The 14,755-nt window shown below is 33.8% G+C and overlaps 1 protein-coding gene across 1 annotated transcript; it reads left to right on the top strand.

Moving 5' to 3' along the window:
- The first annotated feature begins 789 nt into the window (after positions 1–789).
- On the top strand, positions 790–11,703 carry LOC148952285 (uncharacterized). Its single transcript, XM_089089729.1, has 3 exons — positions 790–881; positions 4,388–4,453; positions 9,281–11,703. The coding sequence occupies exons 1-3, from the start codon at positions 855–857 to the stop codon at positions 11,552–11,554; spliced, it is 2,367 nt and encodes a 788-aa protein (XP_088945855.1). The 5' UTR covers positions 790–854; the 3' UTR covers positions 11,555–11,703.
- The last annotated feature ends 3,052 nt before the right edge of the window (positions 11,704–14,755 follow it).

Below are 14,755 nucleotides of genomic sequence, written 5' to 3'. Positions count from 1 at the left end.
ATCTAAATAAGATAAACTTGTTCTCATTTATTGCAGAAAGGATGACGCTCATAACATTTTGAAAGGCAGAAGATTCCTTCTTTGAAGCAGAAGCATATCTTGGTTCTTTTGTGTGTAGTGGCAGCAAACAAATCCTTGTGGCAGCATTCTGAAATGCCTATAAAAATGGTAAAAAAGACTGTATGTAAAATCTAAAGATTATTCTTTATCAACGTTAAGGATTTCATTAAATAGGTACGTTAGCTGTAAATTTTTAGTGGATTGTTCACTTTAATTTGCAAATTGGCTATTTCAAAAAATTACTTGTTATTTTATGAATAAACTGATTTATATTTTAACGGTAGCAAAATCACAAAAAAAAAGCCAATAGTGTTCTTTCCTATTGTTAGTGATCCATGTATATACTTGTTGAGAAGTTATACATTTACATTGGAACACAATAAATTAGTAACCTGAAAAAGCCAGCATCACGTAATTTTTTGTTAATTTCGTAATTTAATTATTATCGGCCACTTGTGAAACGAGAAAATAAAATTTCAGCATTTTGGTCATGGGAAAGCCAGAAAACATAAAATTCGGAGAAGCCAAAAAAGTGATGATGACCTAAAAATGATATGAACGTCCTTGATCCCATGCAAAGCAGTGCACCCCCATAGGTTAGTATTACCGTTGAGACAGGTTTTTTCTTCAAAAAGTGTTTGATGCTTCACGGGTATATTTCTGGAATGACGAATGACTGGTTATGTATTTTTACCGACCCGATACGTCACAAGTTTCTTTGCAACATCTGACTAGTACTAATAGAAGGGATCACCATTGAACTCCAGTTAGTTGTTAGTCGCTAGACATCTGTGATGATTACGATTGGAAAAAACACTTTGGTAAGACACAGATCGACCTATTATCAGGTTTCTACACGAAAACTTTTGAACATTCCAACTCTATCGAATAACTGATAAGAAATGCGGGGAAAGAGACCCTCTTCTCCGAAAACAACTGTGGACACTCAAACAAAAGTAGGGGCACACAGTCAAGATTGTAAGGTCTGGTATCAGACAATAGTTTTTTCAATGGAGAGGGCTGATACCTCAAAATACACTTTGTCGTTATTGTTTCTACAAAAGCATCCAACGAAAGGGGAACCTGACTATTCTCATGTGCGTCCCACAGCACCTCTTGTGAAGCTATGGTAATGAACACACATATGCACGCGGGAATCCACTTAATATTGTTCCCAAACACCCATTTTTTCCTGAAAATTTGAATATTTCGGGGATTAAAAAATCTTCATGAGAAAACCTACAAGAAATTTTTTTTCTAAATGAAATGCTAAAAAGAAAAATAGTCTCTAAAATCAGTGGAAAGCACTTGAATATGTTTAAAAAGTCAACATTTCTTAAACTTACGAAATACTCTAGATGTAAGACAGGTAAAACAAATATGTTTCTGAAGCATCAAACGTTTATGTTTCTTCCATACTCTTTTTATTTTGAATCATATCCAAGACAAAATCAATGATTTAAAGGGGATTTCAATCTTATTTAAAATAAAGAATGAATGCACAGCGTGAACTATGGAAGCAAGCAAGTTCTTTTAATCTGACCAAAAAAAAGAAAGAGCTTACTGATAATAAACTGCGACGAAGTGAAGAGGTCGGTATACAATAATGCACATAGTTGGATTTTTTTAATGCTTTGACATTTTAAGCTGTAGCATTTTTATGGCACCATACAAATTAGCAACTATACTTTTGACTTTAATAATGCAACTAAAGTTACCAATTCCTGCTTTATTGTTAGAGAGGTACAGAAATTCCTGTAGAACTGTTATTTAAAGCAACTTAGAACTTTAAAAAAAATAAAATATGGAGAGCTGATCATCGGAAGGTCTATAAGGATTTTTATTTTACTACAGTCAGGATTAAAATACTATAGAAACCGAAACTCTGACCGCAAGGGGATCCTGATGCTTTAACCATCGAGAAGGGAAAACAAAATAGAGGGCAGATTAAAAAAAAATAAGTTGTTAATAGAAATTCATGCTATTTTTTTATTTTGAAAGACTCGTTGGAATTTCTAGAGTTCAGCAAAATAACAACAAAACCGCTATTGGGTGTTTTTCCTGGACCATAAAAGAGGAAAGCAAGCAGTAAGCTAGTCTCTTACGAGCATGATTTTAAAATTCAAAAATTTAGCATGACTTTAGGTTAGCAACAACATCTGACCCAGGAATTTTCGCAGAATCAGGCCTCTATCTCAGTGGTCTAGCAGTTCTTCTCAACTTATAAAACATCAATTCTTGTGCTTAGAGGAAAGCTGCTAGACCGGTTCCTGAGCTTTGGTGGATATTTTTTGTCAAGCTTGGAAAGTGGACATACATCCGAAATAAAAGTGAGCTTGGTTATTGCCGTTACATCTGGAATTAGCTCTTGCTTAAAGAATATCTCACTTAATTTTATGTTTTATGCACTAAATGAAGACACATAATCAGTGGCACCAATTCCCGAAAATGCAGATGAAGGGGGAGGGGTGCAAGAATTTTTTTTTCAATTTGTTTCTAAATAAAGATGTGAAAAAGATATTTTCAAAACCTAGGGAGCGATTTTTGTTTTGTTTTTTATATTTTTAATGAAATTGCTAAAAAAAAAAAAAAAAATCATTTTTCGAAACCTAGGCCTTGACACTCCCGGCAATTGATTATCTTGCATAAAATTCAGCTGAAACAATGTTACTTTTAAATTAATCTTTGGTTTTGGGTAAAACAGTACGTTCTTTTGCATATTATGCGTGTTCTTTTGCGTGTTTTTTTTTCACATTTATATTTCTTCCTTTTTTTGTTGATGTTTATCTCCAGCAGACACAAATTAATAAATGGGATATATTGTTGGACCTTAATTGTGTTGCCCTTATACCTACATTCCCTTTTCATCCAATTTTGTCGTCGTCTAGCTGGACGCTTAGAAAATGTTAGACAAACATATCGGTTATGTAGAATCCGCAGTTATAGGTAATTCTACAGTTCTAGGCACGGGTGGGGACAGGTGCCCCCCCCCTCAATTTTTTCCGATATATGACATTAAATCCCTTTTATTTTATATTTTTACGATTTTATATTTTTAAGCTTCTGTGGTATAGCTTGACACCCCCCCCCCCCGATTATGAGGCCTAAAACCGCTACTGCGTAGTAGGGGCAAATCTTCCCCTTAGTCCTCAATGCTGGTGACTGTGCAATAGAGTAATCATTTTTTTCTGTCCTTTTGCAGTTTCTGTCAAGCATCTCTCTTAAAAGTGTCGTGCTAAACATGACATTACTTTGTTAATAATATCTTCTCCTGCTTAAAAATACAATTATCCAGCTCGTGTACTTAAAAGTTCCCAAAAGCGAGATATTTAAAATTGAAGACGCTCAATATTTGGTAAAAGTTAAAAAATACATTTAGTACTTAGCCAGTATTTTATTAAAAGTTTAAGAAATAAGTGTTTTTCCTTTATCATAAAAAATACAAAAACTGTTAAGAAAATTAAGCTGTATATTTTGTGGGTTTCGCTCTCGAGTCATTTTTGTTCAAACAATGTTTTATACAGCCCCCCTCCTCCCCTTTGATTTTTGCAAAGAATTAAAATCAAAAACCAGCATATCAATTTTTTCTCTTTTTCCATCAAATCCAATACTTTGAAAGAATGTAGCTTACAAGATAAACGAAAACTTTTCTGCTAAAAGACACGCCATATTACTCGGAATGGTATTCCTATTCCCCTTCCTTTTGGCATTGTACAAAAGAATCCCTGCCGGATAAATTTAAATCAAATATCTAAAATATACATATTTTGTTACCCTCCCCCAGAGAAAATTACAGTACTGTCTGTGTACCAATGTCTGCCAAAGATCTTTGACAAAAGACAATAGCCTGAAGATTGTGTAGTGAAACAAGATAGATTCTCAAGAGTTTTTAGTTTTGAAGACCTTATGGTCAGAGTTCACGATTTAGTGGCTTATAAGTAATTAGTTTAAAGATAATATCTTTGTCTAGACTAGATCAATTTTATAAATTTTTGCTACTAAATATGTTTCTTATGTCGATGATTTTAATAAAGGGAAAAGCTTAAGCAAAAATGCTTGTCAAATTTTGAATTGTTTGAAAGGATCTAGATACATTAAAAAATATATAGAACTTCCGAAATTCTAACGACGCTTCATGTGCTTTTAAAGCCATAGGTAAGCCGTTTAGAGGGTTTAAAACCTTCAAATTAGGATTTCAAAATTCTTCCTTTCTCGGAAAAGCCGAATTATTTGACAGTTATTTGGTGACGTAATTGATTACTGGATAAGACATTGTTAGTTCTGTTTTTTTGTGTTTTCAAACTGTTTATAGTTTGTTTCTTTGCAGGTATTTGCAGCACTTTGTGCTGTCGCACTTCAACATCTTGACGCAGCACCTCAATATAGATTTAGGGTGAGTACGGAAGTTTTATTAGTATTTTTTATGCCAAAGCAATATAAAAATGCTTATATTTTCATTTTTTATAGAAACAGAATAAAAAATAATCAAGACAAATATCTTCGAAAAAATGTATAACTCAAGTAAACAAGAAAACAAGAAGACTATGTGGAAATATTTGCTATCAAATGAATTAAATTTGCCAATTTTAATTTTCGCACATTGAGCTAGAATTTCTAGTCCTTTGTCCTCAAATAGGCTATAAGACGTTTTTATAATCTCACAAGATCGGTTCCTCACTTTGCTACATTTTCTGTATCTCATTTGCTGTTTTACCCAAAAAATATATTGCTTTTAGACAAACCATTCCTATTCGAAACGTTTGCCATAATTAGTATCATCCGGCAGTGAAACGAGCTATTTTACCATGGCCTCCTAAAAACGATAATATACTAGCCCATTTTTGGGCATAAAATATTACGAAGAATGTTTTATCTATTAAACAAGAGAAATAACTCTATTTCTTTTAGTTTCACATATTTCTGGCTTATGCAACCCGTGGACCACATTGTAGACATTTCAAAATCATGTAATAATCACATATTGTAAATAATAAAAAGCTCTAAAGTTCTGTTAGTATTTATTTCATTCTGATTTTTCAAAATGACTAAATATGGATCAAATTAAAAATTGACTAAATAACGTAGCAAGCCCATTGTCTCACTATATCCTATTTTTGGATTTCAGTACTAGTCTTAAAACCATTATAGCTAAGTCCTGAATGGTGACTTATCACTGCTTGAAAACCTTTTTAGTCATAAAAATTATCCATATTTTCATTGAACGTTTACTATTTCCCTAAAATATGTATTTCTAATTCCACACTTTATTATGCATTCTTGGACTGCGGGAGGCTGTAAAGTAGTTTCTGCGCCATTACATTGAAATAAAATATATACTGGAGAAAGGATTAGCTTCGTGTAAAAAATAAAAGATAACTCAGGAAAGGCGGAAAATTTTAACTAAACGGATTAGATTTGTCAGAAGTTACAAAATTCCCAAAGGGTCTCTTATGTTCAGATCTTATTAACCCTTTGTGCAAAGTAATTACCTTAATATCAATAAACATTCGTGTTGCTAGTATTGGTGCTTAAAATATTGAGCTTCGTAAAGAAGTATGAATCAACAATAAAAAAACACACAATGTAGACAGAGCATAAAATTTTAATTAAACAAATTAAACTGTCAGTTGAGACAGTCATTGATACCGGAAACAAAAATTTTCTTAATTAAATGTTATTAACCTTGTTGATGCTGTTGATGAGAAATGGTCAGTCAGGTAAAAATTGATGAGAACCGAAGTGGTATGTCGCTCCTAGCGGAAATGATGACGAAGTTTAAGGATGACACGTCTGTCCTTCATACATGCACTTAAACCCTATTTGATTTTTAATGCACGACATAACTGGTGGTTTTTAATGAATGACAAATTCGATGTTTTGTCTCCTTTAGAAACCGCAGGTTTGACCCGACGAGAAAACACAAGAACCAATTAGATTTATACACAAGACTTGTCCTTTTTGTTGTAACCAAACCGTCCATGATAATGAGCAAAAATAAAGTAACTTTTGAATAGTATCACAGATTAAGCTACCGATGTTTAAATAAGATATATAAATTAGATGTAGCCATGTTTTATGCAGATATCAAATATATGAATACCAAATAAGAAAAAAAATATGTTCTGCCGAAGTATATTTACGCAGCAACAAAATACTATTCTTTGTCGTTTTGGGTAAATTCCATGCGGACAAAGATCCTTAATTAGGTAATAATTTTACACCGCCTAAATATCTTTGCATAAAATCTCCCAATTTTGAAAGACAAGCTGTCACCCCGTTACACATTTTACACCTAAATAAATAATATCAGAAGTTTATATGAAGTTATAAGCTTTTACAGACAATAATTTCATGGCTTCATTCGATGGTGAATATTCATGCATAGTCTCTCATAAGTTTACTTCAATTTTTGAGGTGAGAGGGTCTAGAGCATGTTCGCTCAGAAGAACCAATCATATCTCTTAGTTTTTCAGACTGTCAGGAACTGCTTAAATTACCCTAAAAAGTCCTTAGCACGCTTACCCTCTCCCTTCTATTCGTTTATTTCCCATATAGTTGTTATACGGTTTGCTCGTTTTGTATTTTCCCAATTTTGCATATGTCCCACATATCTATGCCCATATGCCTGCGTTTGAACCTCTCCCTTTCCTAAAATGAAGTACTGCGTACGCACCTCAATTAACCTTCTGCTAAGTAATGGATTTTGTTTTCAATTTGGTATTATAGTAATTTTAGCATTCTAATACTTTATCCCAACTTTTTGTCTTGAGACGTTTGTGATTTCTTATGCGACCCAATGCGTACTTGACTATTATTGGTACTTATTCATTTACTAATTAACTCAATTCTTGCAGTCCTGCCAAAATTTGATGCAGACTGTGGTCTTTTCTAATATTCTGGAGTGTGTTGCTAAAATTTGATGCAGACTATGGTCTTTTCTAATATTCTGGAGTCTCTTGCTAAAATTTCAAGTATATACAGATCAAATAAATAACGTCTACTGATCAAAACTGTCTTTGGCTCAAGAACTGAAATATTTGATTATAATTGAAATATTTTTGCTGATTAAGAACATGCATTCAGAAATGTTCTGTCATACGCTTGGCCGCATATTAAGCTTTCAGGTTTTTCTTATTTTGACCATTCAAAATTATAAAGTGCCATTGTTTAGAAAATTGTTTTGGTAAAAACTTTTTATTAACTCTCACTGCTATTGTATAAGTATAACTGACAGAAATGCTGAAAATTCAACAAAACAAATAAAAAAGTTCAAGGCCCTAACCAATGTTTTACAGCCCTAACCTCATTTTTTTTCAAATGAAAGATGGAAATTACAACATAGTACTTTCTGATACAAGTAAAGTATTTCTATTAAAGCAAAAATCTCACGTAGTCAGTATGGGAAAAAAGAAAGAAACTTTAAATAATGGTTAAGGAAATTTTGACCGATGGGTAACTTCTGATTTATATTTTCTTATTAAATTAAAATCAAAACAGTTCGTGGTAAAGAACTGTAAGTAAGGAGCGACCCTGTTTAATAGTAACCGAAACTATAAAAAAGGAATTTTGATACCAGTAGATACATCAAAAGAAACAGATTTTTATGCTAATTTCAAACATATAAGTTTCGTTAAGTTTAGTTTTGCTCATCAAAAGTTACGTGCCTGAGAAAATTTGCTTTATTTTCGAAAAAAGGGGGAAACAGCCCCTAAAAGTCATAGATTTTTAGTGAAAATCACACCATCAGATTCAGCGTATCAGAGAACCTTACTATAGAAGCTTGAAGCTCCTATCTACAAAAATATGGAATTTTTTGTTTTTTGCCAGAAGAAATATCACGGATGCGTGTTTATTTGTTTTTTCCAGGGATGATCGTATCAAACCAGTGGTCCTAGAATATCTCAGGAGGGCTCATTCGAACGTAAATTAAATGTTTTAGCATCCTTTTTAAGTGACCTTAAAAAAAAATGGAGGACAACTAGGCCCCCTTCCACGCTCATTTTTTCACAAAGTTATCCGATCAAAATTTTGAGATAGCATGGGATATGTTGACTCTGTTTCACAACTTTGTTTTTTTAAACAATAACAAACTTTAGCGCAAAGAGCGAGGGGTTGAGGAGGGGGTAGCCCCTTTCATATACCGAATAATTACTGTTCGTTTTAAGTTTATATTTCGCTCCTTACTTTCAGTTAAAAAACTTTTTTTTTATTTAATCTCTTAGAAGAATTGAATGTCTCTGTTCTTAAGCCAAAATTGACTTGTTTCAAGTTATTATTCTTAAGGTGATTTATATCATACTTTAGAACTATGTTTGGTTTTACACATTGCTCGACTCTTAGAAAGCCCGCGCGTATTCAACCGCAAATCACGCTGTAAACCAATTAATGAAATTTGAAATTGACGGGATAGAAGCCTTTTTTTAGTTGACTTCTTAAGAACATACCATTGTCCTTTTGATGACACTTAACTACAGGACATGGTTATCGTTCAGACCGTTCAATGACCGACTGTTTAAAAACAACTTCATATAATCATTCCTTCAAAGTAATTCGTTGAATTTATTTGAACAAGATAACGGTTCTAAATTGCTTTGAAGCCTTTCCAAGCCTAAGACAATAATGTACTGGCACAGTTGAAAATTGTCTTCAGGGGCATGCATACAGCTTTTGGCTAGTGACTTCGAAGTTGTTAAAGTATAGTTGCAGTTTCTCTAGACCTTGCATTGTTTAAAAAGTAGTTGTTTATCTTATGATGGAATCTGATGCCTGAAACACGTTACGTCTATCAAATCTTACGGTCTCAATAGTTGGCTTCTTGCCAAAGTGTGATCTCGTGCCATCATTTTTGTTAAAACATTTAGCAAAAGTGATTATCAAATCTCAACTAAAGTCGGTGCGGAAGTAAGATTAAATGTCATGTTTGGGTGTTTTGGGAGTTTGTACCCAATCTAATATATGTGGAGGAAGAAGGTCCCTGTCATCAAGATACAAATGGCTGTCAGATATTAACAGAATTTGGTGGGAAGTGAGAGCTAATATTATTTTCAGGAGTTTTTTAGCATTAAAACTCAATCTGACTTTTTTAGGTGAGAGAAAGGCGAAGGGCCACTAAATTCAAGTCATCAGAATTTATAGAAAGAGTTCCTTCTCGAACGGGAGCACTAATTTTTAGTTTCATTTTATTATAGCCAACAATTTTAAGTTTCTTTTCTTTTTCTAGCCCCAATGGCGATACGATGAAATTGAACTTCACTATAACAATCCTAGCCCATATAAAACAGGTGAATTTGATCCCTTGAACATAAATCAAGACTATGGTAGTCGTGTATACCAACCTCCTTATACGCCAGTGGATGTGGACTCTAATGAGAACAATTTGGATAACGATATTGCACATGGCTTTGATTTAAATGAAAATCCAGCTATTATTCCAGCCGCTATTCCTCAAAGAGTAGACGAGGAGCAAATGGAAAATGACACTCCAGCTGCTAATCCAGCACTTATCCCTGAACCTATATATGAAAAAATTGTAGATGATGCTGATAGACAGAAAGATCTTATGGAAGAAAGTGCTTTTGGTAATACACCCATAGCGGCTCCTGCAGCTATTGTTCCTGAACTGGCTCTTCAAGAGGATGAAACAAGTGCTGGATTTACTTCCTCTGAAGATGATACTATCATACATGAATTTAACACAAATGATAGCCCAATTGGTGCGCTAGCCACTCTTCCTGAACAAGTAGATGACCAACAAATGGAAAATGACACCCCAATCGCTGTTCCGGCACTTGTCCCAGAACCTGTATATGAACAAGAAGCAGTTGATGTTGATCAACAGAAAGATGCTATGCAAGAAAATGCTTTTGATAATATACCTGTAGCAGCTTCTGCAGCCATTGTTCCAGAACTGAATCTTCAAGAGGAGGAACCAAGTGCCAGGACTACCTTTTCTGAAGAAGATGATTCAGACGAAAGTCAAGAGATAGATCTAGATCCATTTGGAATCTTTGAGCAATCCTTTGATGTGGTTGCAGCTGACGACGCTGCCAGAAGTGCTATCATAGCTAACGAAGATGAAATAGAAGAAGCAGAGACAAAATCTAATATTGCTGTCGCAGCTGACGTAAACCACAGTAAAAAAGTAACTGAAGCAGAAAATGATGAAAATCAAGTTAATGATGTAAATAAAAATGTCGAAAGCAGTGCAGACGCTGAAAAAGACGCTGAAAGTAATGTTCCTGAATTTTCTCTTCAAGAGGATGAACCAAGTGCTGGAACCACTTTCTCCGACGGAGACAATATCGCAAATGCCTTCAATACCAATGACAGTCCTGCTGTTATGCCACCCACTCTTCCTGATCCAGTGAACGAACAACAGGCGGAAAATGACACACCTATGGCTGTTCTGGCACTTGTTCTTGAACCTATAAATGAACAAGAAGAAGCTAATGCTGATCAGCAGAGAGATGCTATGGAAGAAAATACTTTTGATGATATACCTGTAGCTGTTCCTGCAGCCATTGTTTCAGAGCTTGATCTTCAAGAGGATGAACCAAGTGTCAGGACTACTTTTTCTGAAGAAGATGATTCAGACGAAAGTCAAGAGATAGATCTAGATCCATTTGGAATCTTTGAGCAATCCTTTGATGTGGTTGCAGCTGACGACGCTGGCAGAAGTGCTATCATAGCTAACAAAGATGAAATAGAAGAATCAGAGACAAAATCTAAAATTTCTGTCGCAGCTGAAGTAAACGACATTGTAAAACTAATTGAAACAGAAAATGATGAAAATCAAATTAATGATGTAACTGAAAACGTTGAAATCAGTGCAGACGCTGAAAAAGTTTTCGAGCCCATTGAAGAAGCTAGGCTTGCAGATAGCCAAACTGAGGTTTCTTTTAACGAGGAGGCTATAAATGAATTTGACGCTACGGAACCTAGTAATGTCGTTTCTCAAGTAAATCTTTATGAAAGTAATAATGAAATTAGTATTAATAATTTAGAAGAAGGTGCTGAAAAAATATCTGATTTATCACATGTAAATGATGCACGAACTAACATTGAAAACGTTGATTTATCATCTAATATAGCTGAAGACACTACTGAAGCTGATGAAAATCTTTTAATGCGATCAAGTATTAAAAATACTGATGCAGAACCTGAAATAGACGTTAACCAAGATGAACTTGCGGCGGATGAGGCATCTGGAGACAATGATTTTGCTGCAGAAGAAGCTGGAAGCTTCACATCAGATGCAATATTGGCTGACCAAGGAAGTGGAGATGATGCGATTGCTCTCGACGCTGTAGAAAACATGGAGGATTCTACTGACCTTCCAGACAATTTATTACGCATGGAAAACAGTGAACAACTTTCAGCTGATGATGCTACAGAAGCCACTGTTTTATTGAACCAAGACGTTGCAGATTTTGAATTTAACCCTATTAATATCAGTGCAGATGACGGAACAGAGAATGCAACTGACGCCTTTTAATTTGCCATTGGTAAGCGCTCAGGTCATGTTTAAAATTTGAGTGAATACTGTGATAGCTACGCAGAAGTCGATTGTTTCCTTATAATACTTGAAGTGAAAATGATTTTATACGATGCGCCTATGTAATTAAAATTATTTATTTATTATTATATTTGTGTTTGCATTGGCCTGCATAAAATAGTTTTAGGTTCTCCTAATCGACAAAATAGGATTTAACTGTCAATATCTATAAAATTTCATAAGAAAAAACTAATAAAAACAAGAAGTTGCGCGGAGTGGGGCTTTTTACAAAAACAGGCATTAAAATAAAACGTAATCAAATATTTCAGCCATACATTAGGACTATAATTATTGAAATAGAAGAAAGACTAAAAAAAAAAATAAAAATAAGAAATTTAATTGACTATTAAGCTTCGTTAGTTCACAAAAGTTCAGATAAGACTGGCAAAAAAGACTATTCGTCAATACACTGGCTCATTAAAATGATTGTTTTTGTGCAGCTAACATGATATTGTCCTGATCTCCTTACACTTTCAAGGGCCTATTTTATTACTTCCATCGTTATCGCAGATTATATTACGTCAAGTTATGTTAAAACTTTACGATTGAACAATCGATTAAGGCAGGAGTGTCTTAATCTTGAACTTCTATTGAAGCTCAAATTTGGCTGTAGTGGCAGAAAAAAATTGATAGGGGTGTTTGAATTTTATTCGGATGAAATAAAAAAACATTTCTTCTATAAAATGCAAGTAAAAACAACACTGAAACTGATAATGAAAATAAAGTATCCTATACATCAGACCCAGATGGTGATTACAAGGGTTTTATTTACGAATTGCCTTTAAACCTTTAAACTAAAAATGTTCTAATAAATTAAGCAATTGTAAATAAATAAGCTGTACACACTTCAGATATTGTGAGAAAAAATTTAATGTTCACATTTCTCTTGAGTTAAAGCATTAGTTATTGAAGTAATGAAGGAAAAATTAAACTTCAACGTAAGGAGTGGGAGTTCAGGGGGTAGCATCCTTTCTGATCTATAGGTTAACTTATGTTACCTGAGACTTGGGGGATTTAAACCAAAATTTCCACTTAATACATATACTAATCATGCTCCCAATAAATCATAAACAAAACTGTAGTGTAAAGAGCGAGGGATTCATATGAAAAAAGCTCGGTTCATTTTATCTTAATAATGTTTCTCTTTGTTTTGATAATTTGGAAAAAAACTGCTGTTTTTAATTTACGTGTATTTATAATATGATGTAGTGAATCCTAAGAATTAGGGAAGTTTTCCTAAGGAAGGAATCCTAAGAATTAGGGAAGTTTTCCTAAGGAAGGAATCCTAAGAATTAGGGAAGTTTTCCCTCCTCAAACCCTCAGTCCTTGTGCTAAGGTTTAACTTTTTTATAGCTTTAATACAAAAATGAATGCCACCGCTTCAATAAATGTACGATCTAGATTTTTTCTAAGGAATTTTGAGGATTCTGGAATGCCAAAAGTTATATTATGTGGTCATAATGTCTAAATTTTTCAAGAAGGGCTTCATGAAACCGATATTTCTGTTGCATCATGTCCAGCAACCCCTCAACTTTTGTGCAGGTAAGCAGGTAAATGTAATCTTTTATTGGGCTCCAAAAATGCTTCTGGAATAGGGGGAGAGCTGTCATATATTAGCATCCATAATGCACGCTTAGTCCTAAAATATTCTTCCGAGTTAAGAGATGTTGGAAGTCTATCTTTTTTTGAAGGCTTCTCGCGAAAAGTTAAAGATCCAGTTGTTGAGATCTCTCCCACATTATTGGTGTGCCACTATATAATATTTCACAACCGGTAATAACTCTGCATATACGCTTTGTGCAATAAACATTCATCTGTAAGAACAGTAAATATGTCATGCGTAACCTCGGCGAAATGCAACGACGAGAGTCAGCTGGGTATCGGTTGTTAGAACTGTCCCGGCTTTGTGATACAATTATGGGGTCTCCACTCTGCAATAAGCCCCTTACTAAAATCCTTATCCCTAGAAGGTGAACCCTGCCTGTGCCTCCTTTTAGTGGCGTTTGGATAGAACTTTACGAGCTTGACTAGCCAAGATCGTGACTAATAACAAATTGACAATTGTTGGTAGTTCCAGAGCCTCATTTCGCGGGGTTTGGAAACTTACATCTAGGTGCTAAAATATTGCTACACATGTTGTAGCAGATATATATATATATATATATATATATATATATATATATATATATATATATATATAGTGGCATACCAATAATGTATATATATATATATATACATTATTATATATATATATATAATAACATTATATATATATATATATATATATATATATATATATATATATTATAACAAATTGGATTTGAATCGTGATTATGAATATGTAAAAATCATTAAATCTATTGTTACTCATCAACAGTTATGGGCCTGGGAAAATTTTCTCTGGTTTGGAAAAGGGCGAGGCACCCTCAAAAGGGTAACTGATCTCAATGAAAACTACACCATCAAATTAAACATAGCAGAGAACCCTGCTGTGGAAAGTTCAAGTGAAAACAGGGAATTTAGAATTTTTTCCAAAAAGGAAGATAATCATTGGCATTTTTTTTCATGGGTGATTGCATCGAACCAATTGTCTTAGGAACTTGTGAAAACGCACATTGTGCCAAATAAATGGGCGTTTTCAGCCCTTTTGTGGTTCAGAAAAACAATTTTGACCCAAAAAGCTGTAAGCAAAGAGTAACCATATAAAAAAAGCTAAACTCTAAAAGATGAAGTTTTGATTATAATATGTACAACAAAAAATATATTATTCATACTAATTCTAAATGTGCGAAATGCTTTTGTGTTAAAGTTCCTCGTCATTGATAACATGGATGAGAACGCTCGAATTTACTATCTACAAAATATAAAATTTCTCATTTTTCCTGTGACTTGAATACATATCCAAATGATTACAGAATTAAGCTATGATCTCCCTTCGTTAGAGATTACTGTGACCTATTGCTGTGGATAACTTACCTTTGATTAAAAGAATCGTGTTTCAGGGGGTGGTAGCTGTCCTTGTATTAAGGGGCAACGCCAGATATGGTATTAAAAACGAACAGAAATTAAACAACAAAAACAAGTCTTTTCCAAATGACGGTAGAGGGTGAATTAAAAAAATTAGATAAGCAGAAACTATTC

Source organism: Artemia sp. Qi Xiang Cuo, chromosome 5 (assembly GCF_049724085.1).
Source record: "Artemia sp. Qi Xiang Cuo chromosome 5, ASM4972408v1, whole genome shotgun sequence".
In the NCBI taxonomy this organism is placed as follows: Eukaryota; Metazoa; Arthropoda; class Branchiopoda; order Anostraca; family Artemiidae; genus Artemia; species Artemia sp. Qi Xiang Cuo.
This window is presented reverse-complemented; position numbering and strand designations above follow the sequence as displayed.

Coding starts and splice junctions, on each gene's coding strand:
- LOC148952285 (XM_089089729.1), top strand. CDS start 855: ATGATTACGATTGGAAAAAACACTTTG. Junction 882..4,387: donor CGATTGGAAAAAACACTTTG/GTAAGACACAGA, acceptor GTTTCTTTGCAG/GTATTTGCAGCACTTTGTGC. Junction 4,454..9,280: donor CACCTCAATATAGATTTAGG/GTGAGTACGGAA, acceptor TTCTTTTTCTAG/CCCCAATGGCGATACGATGA.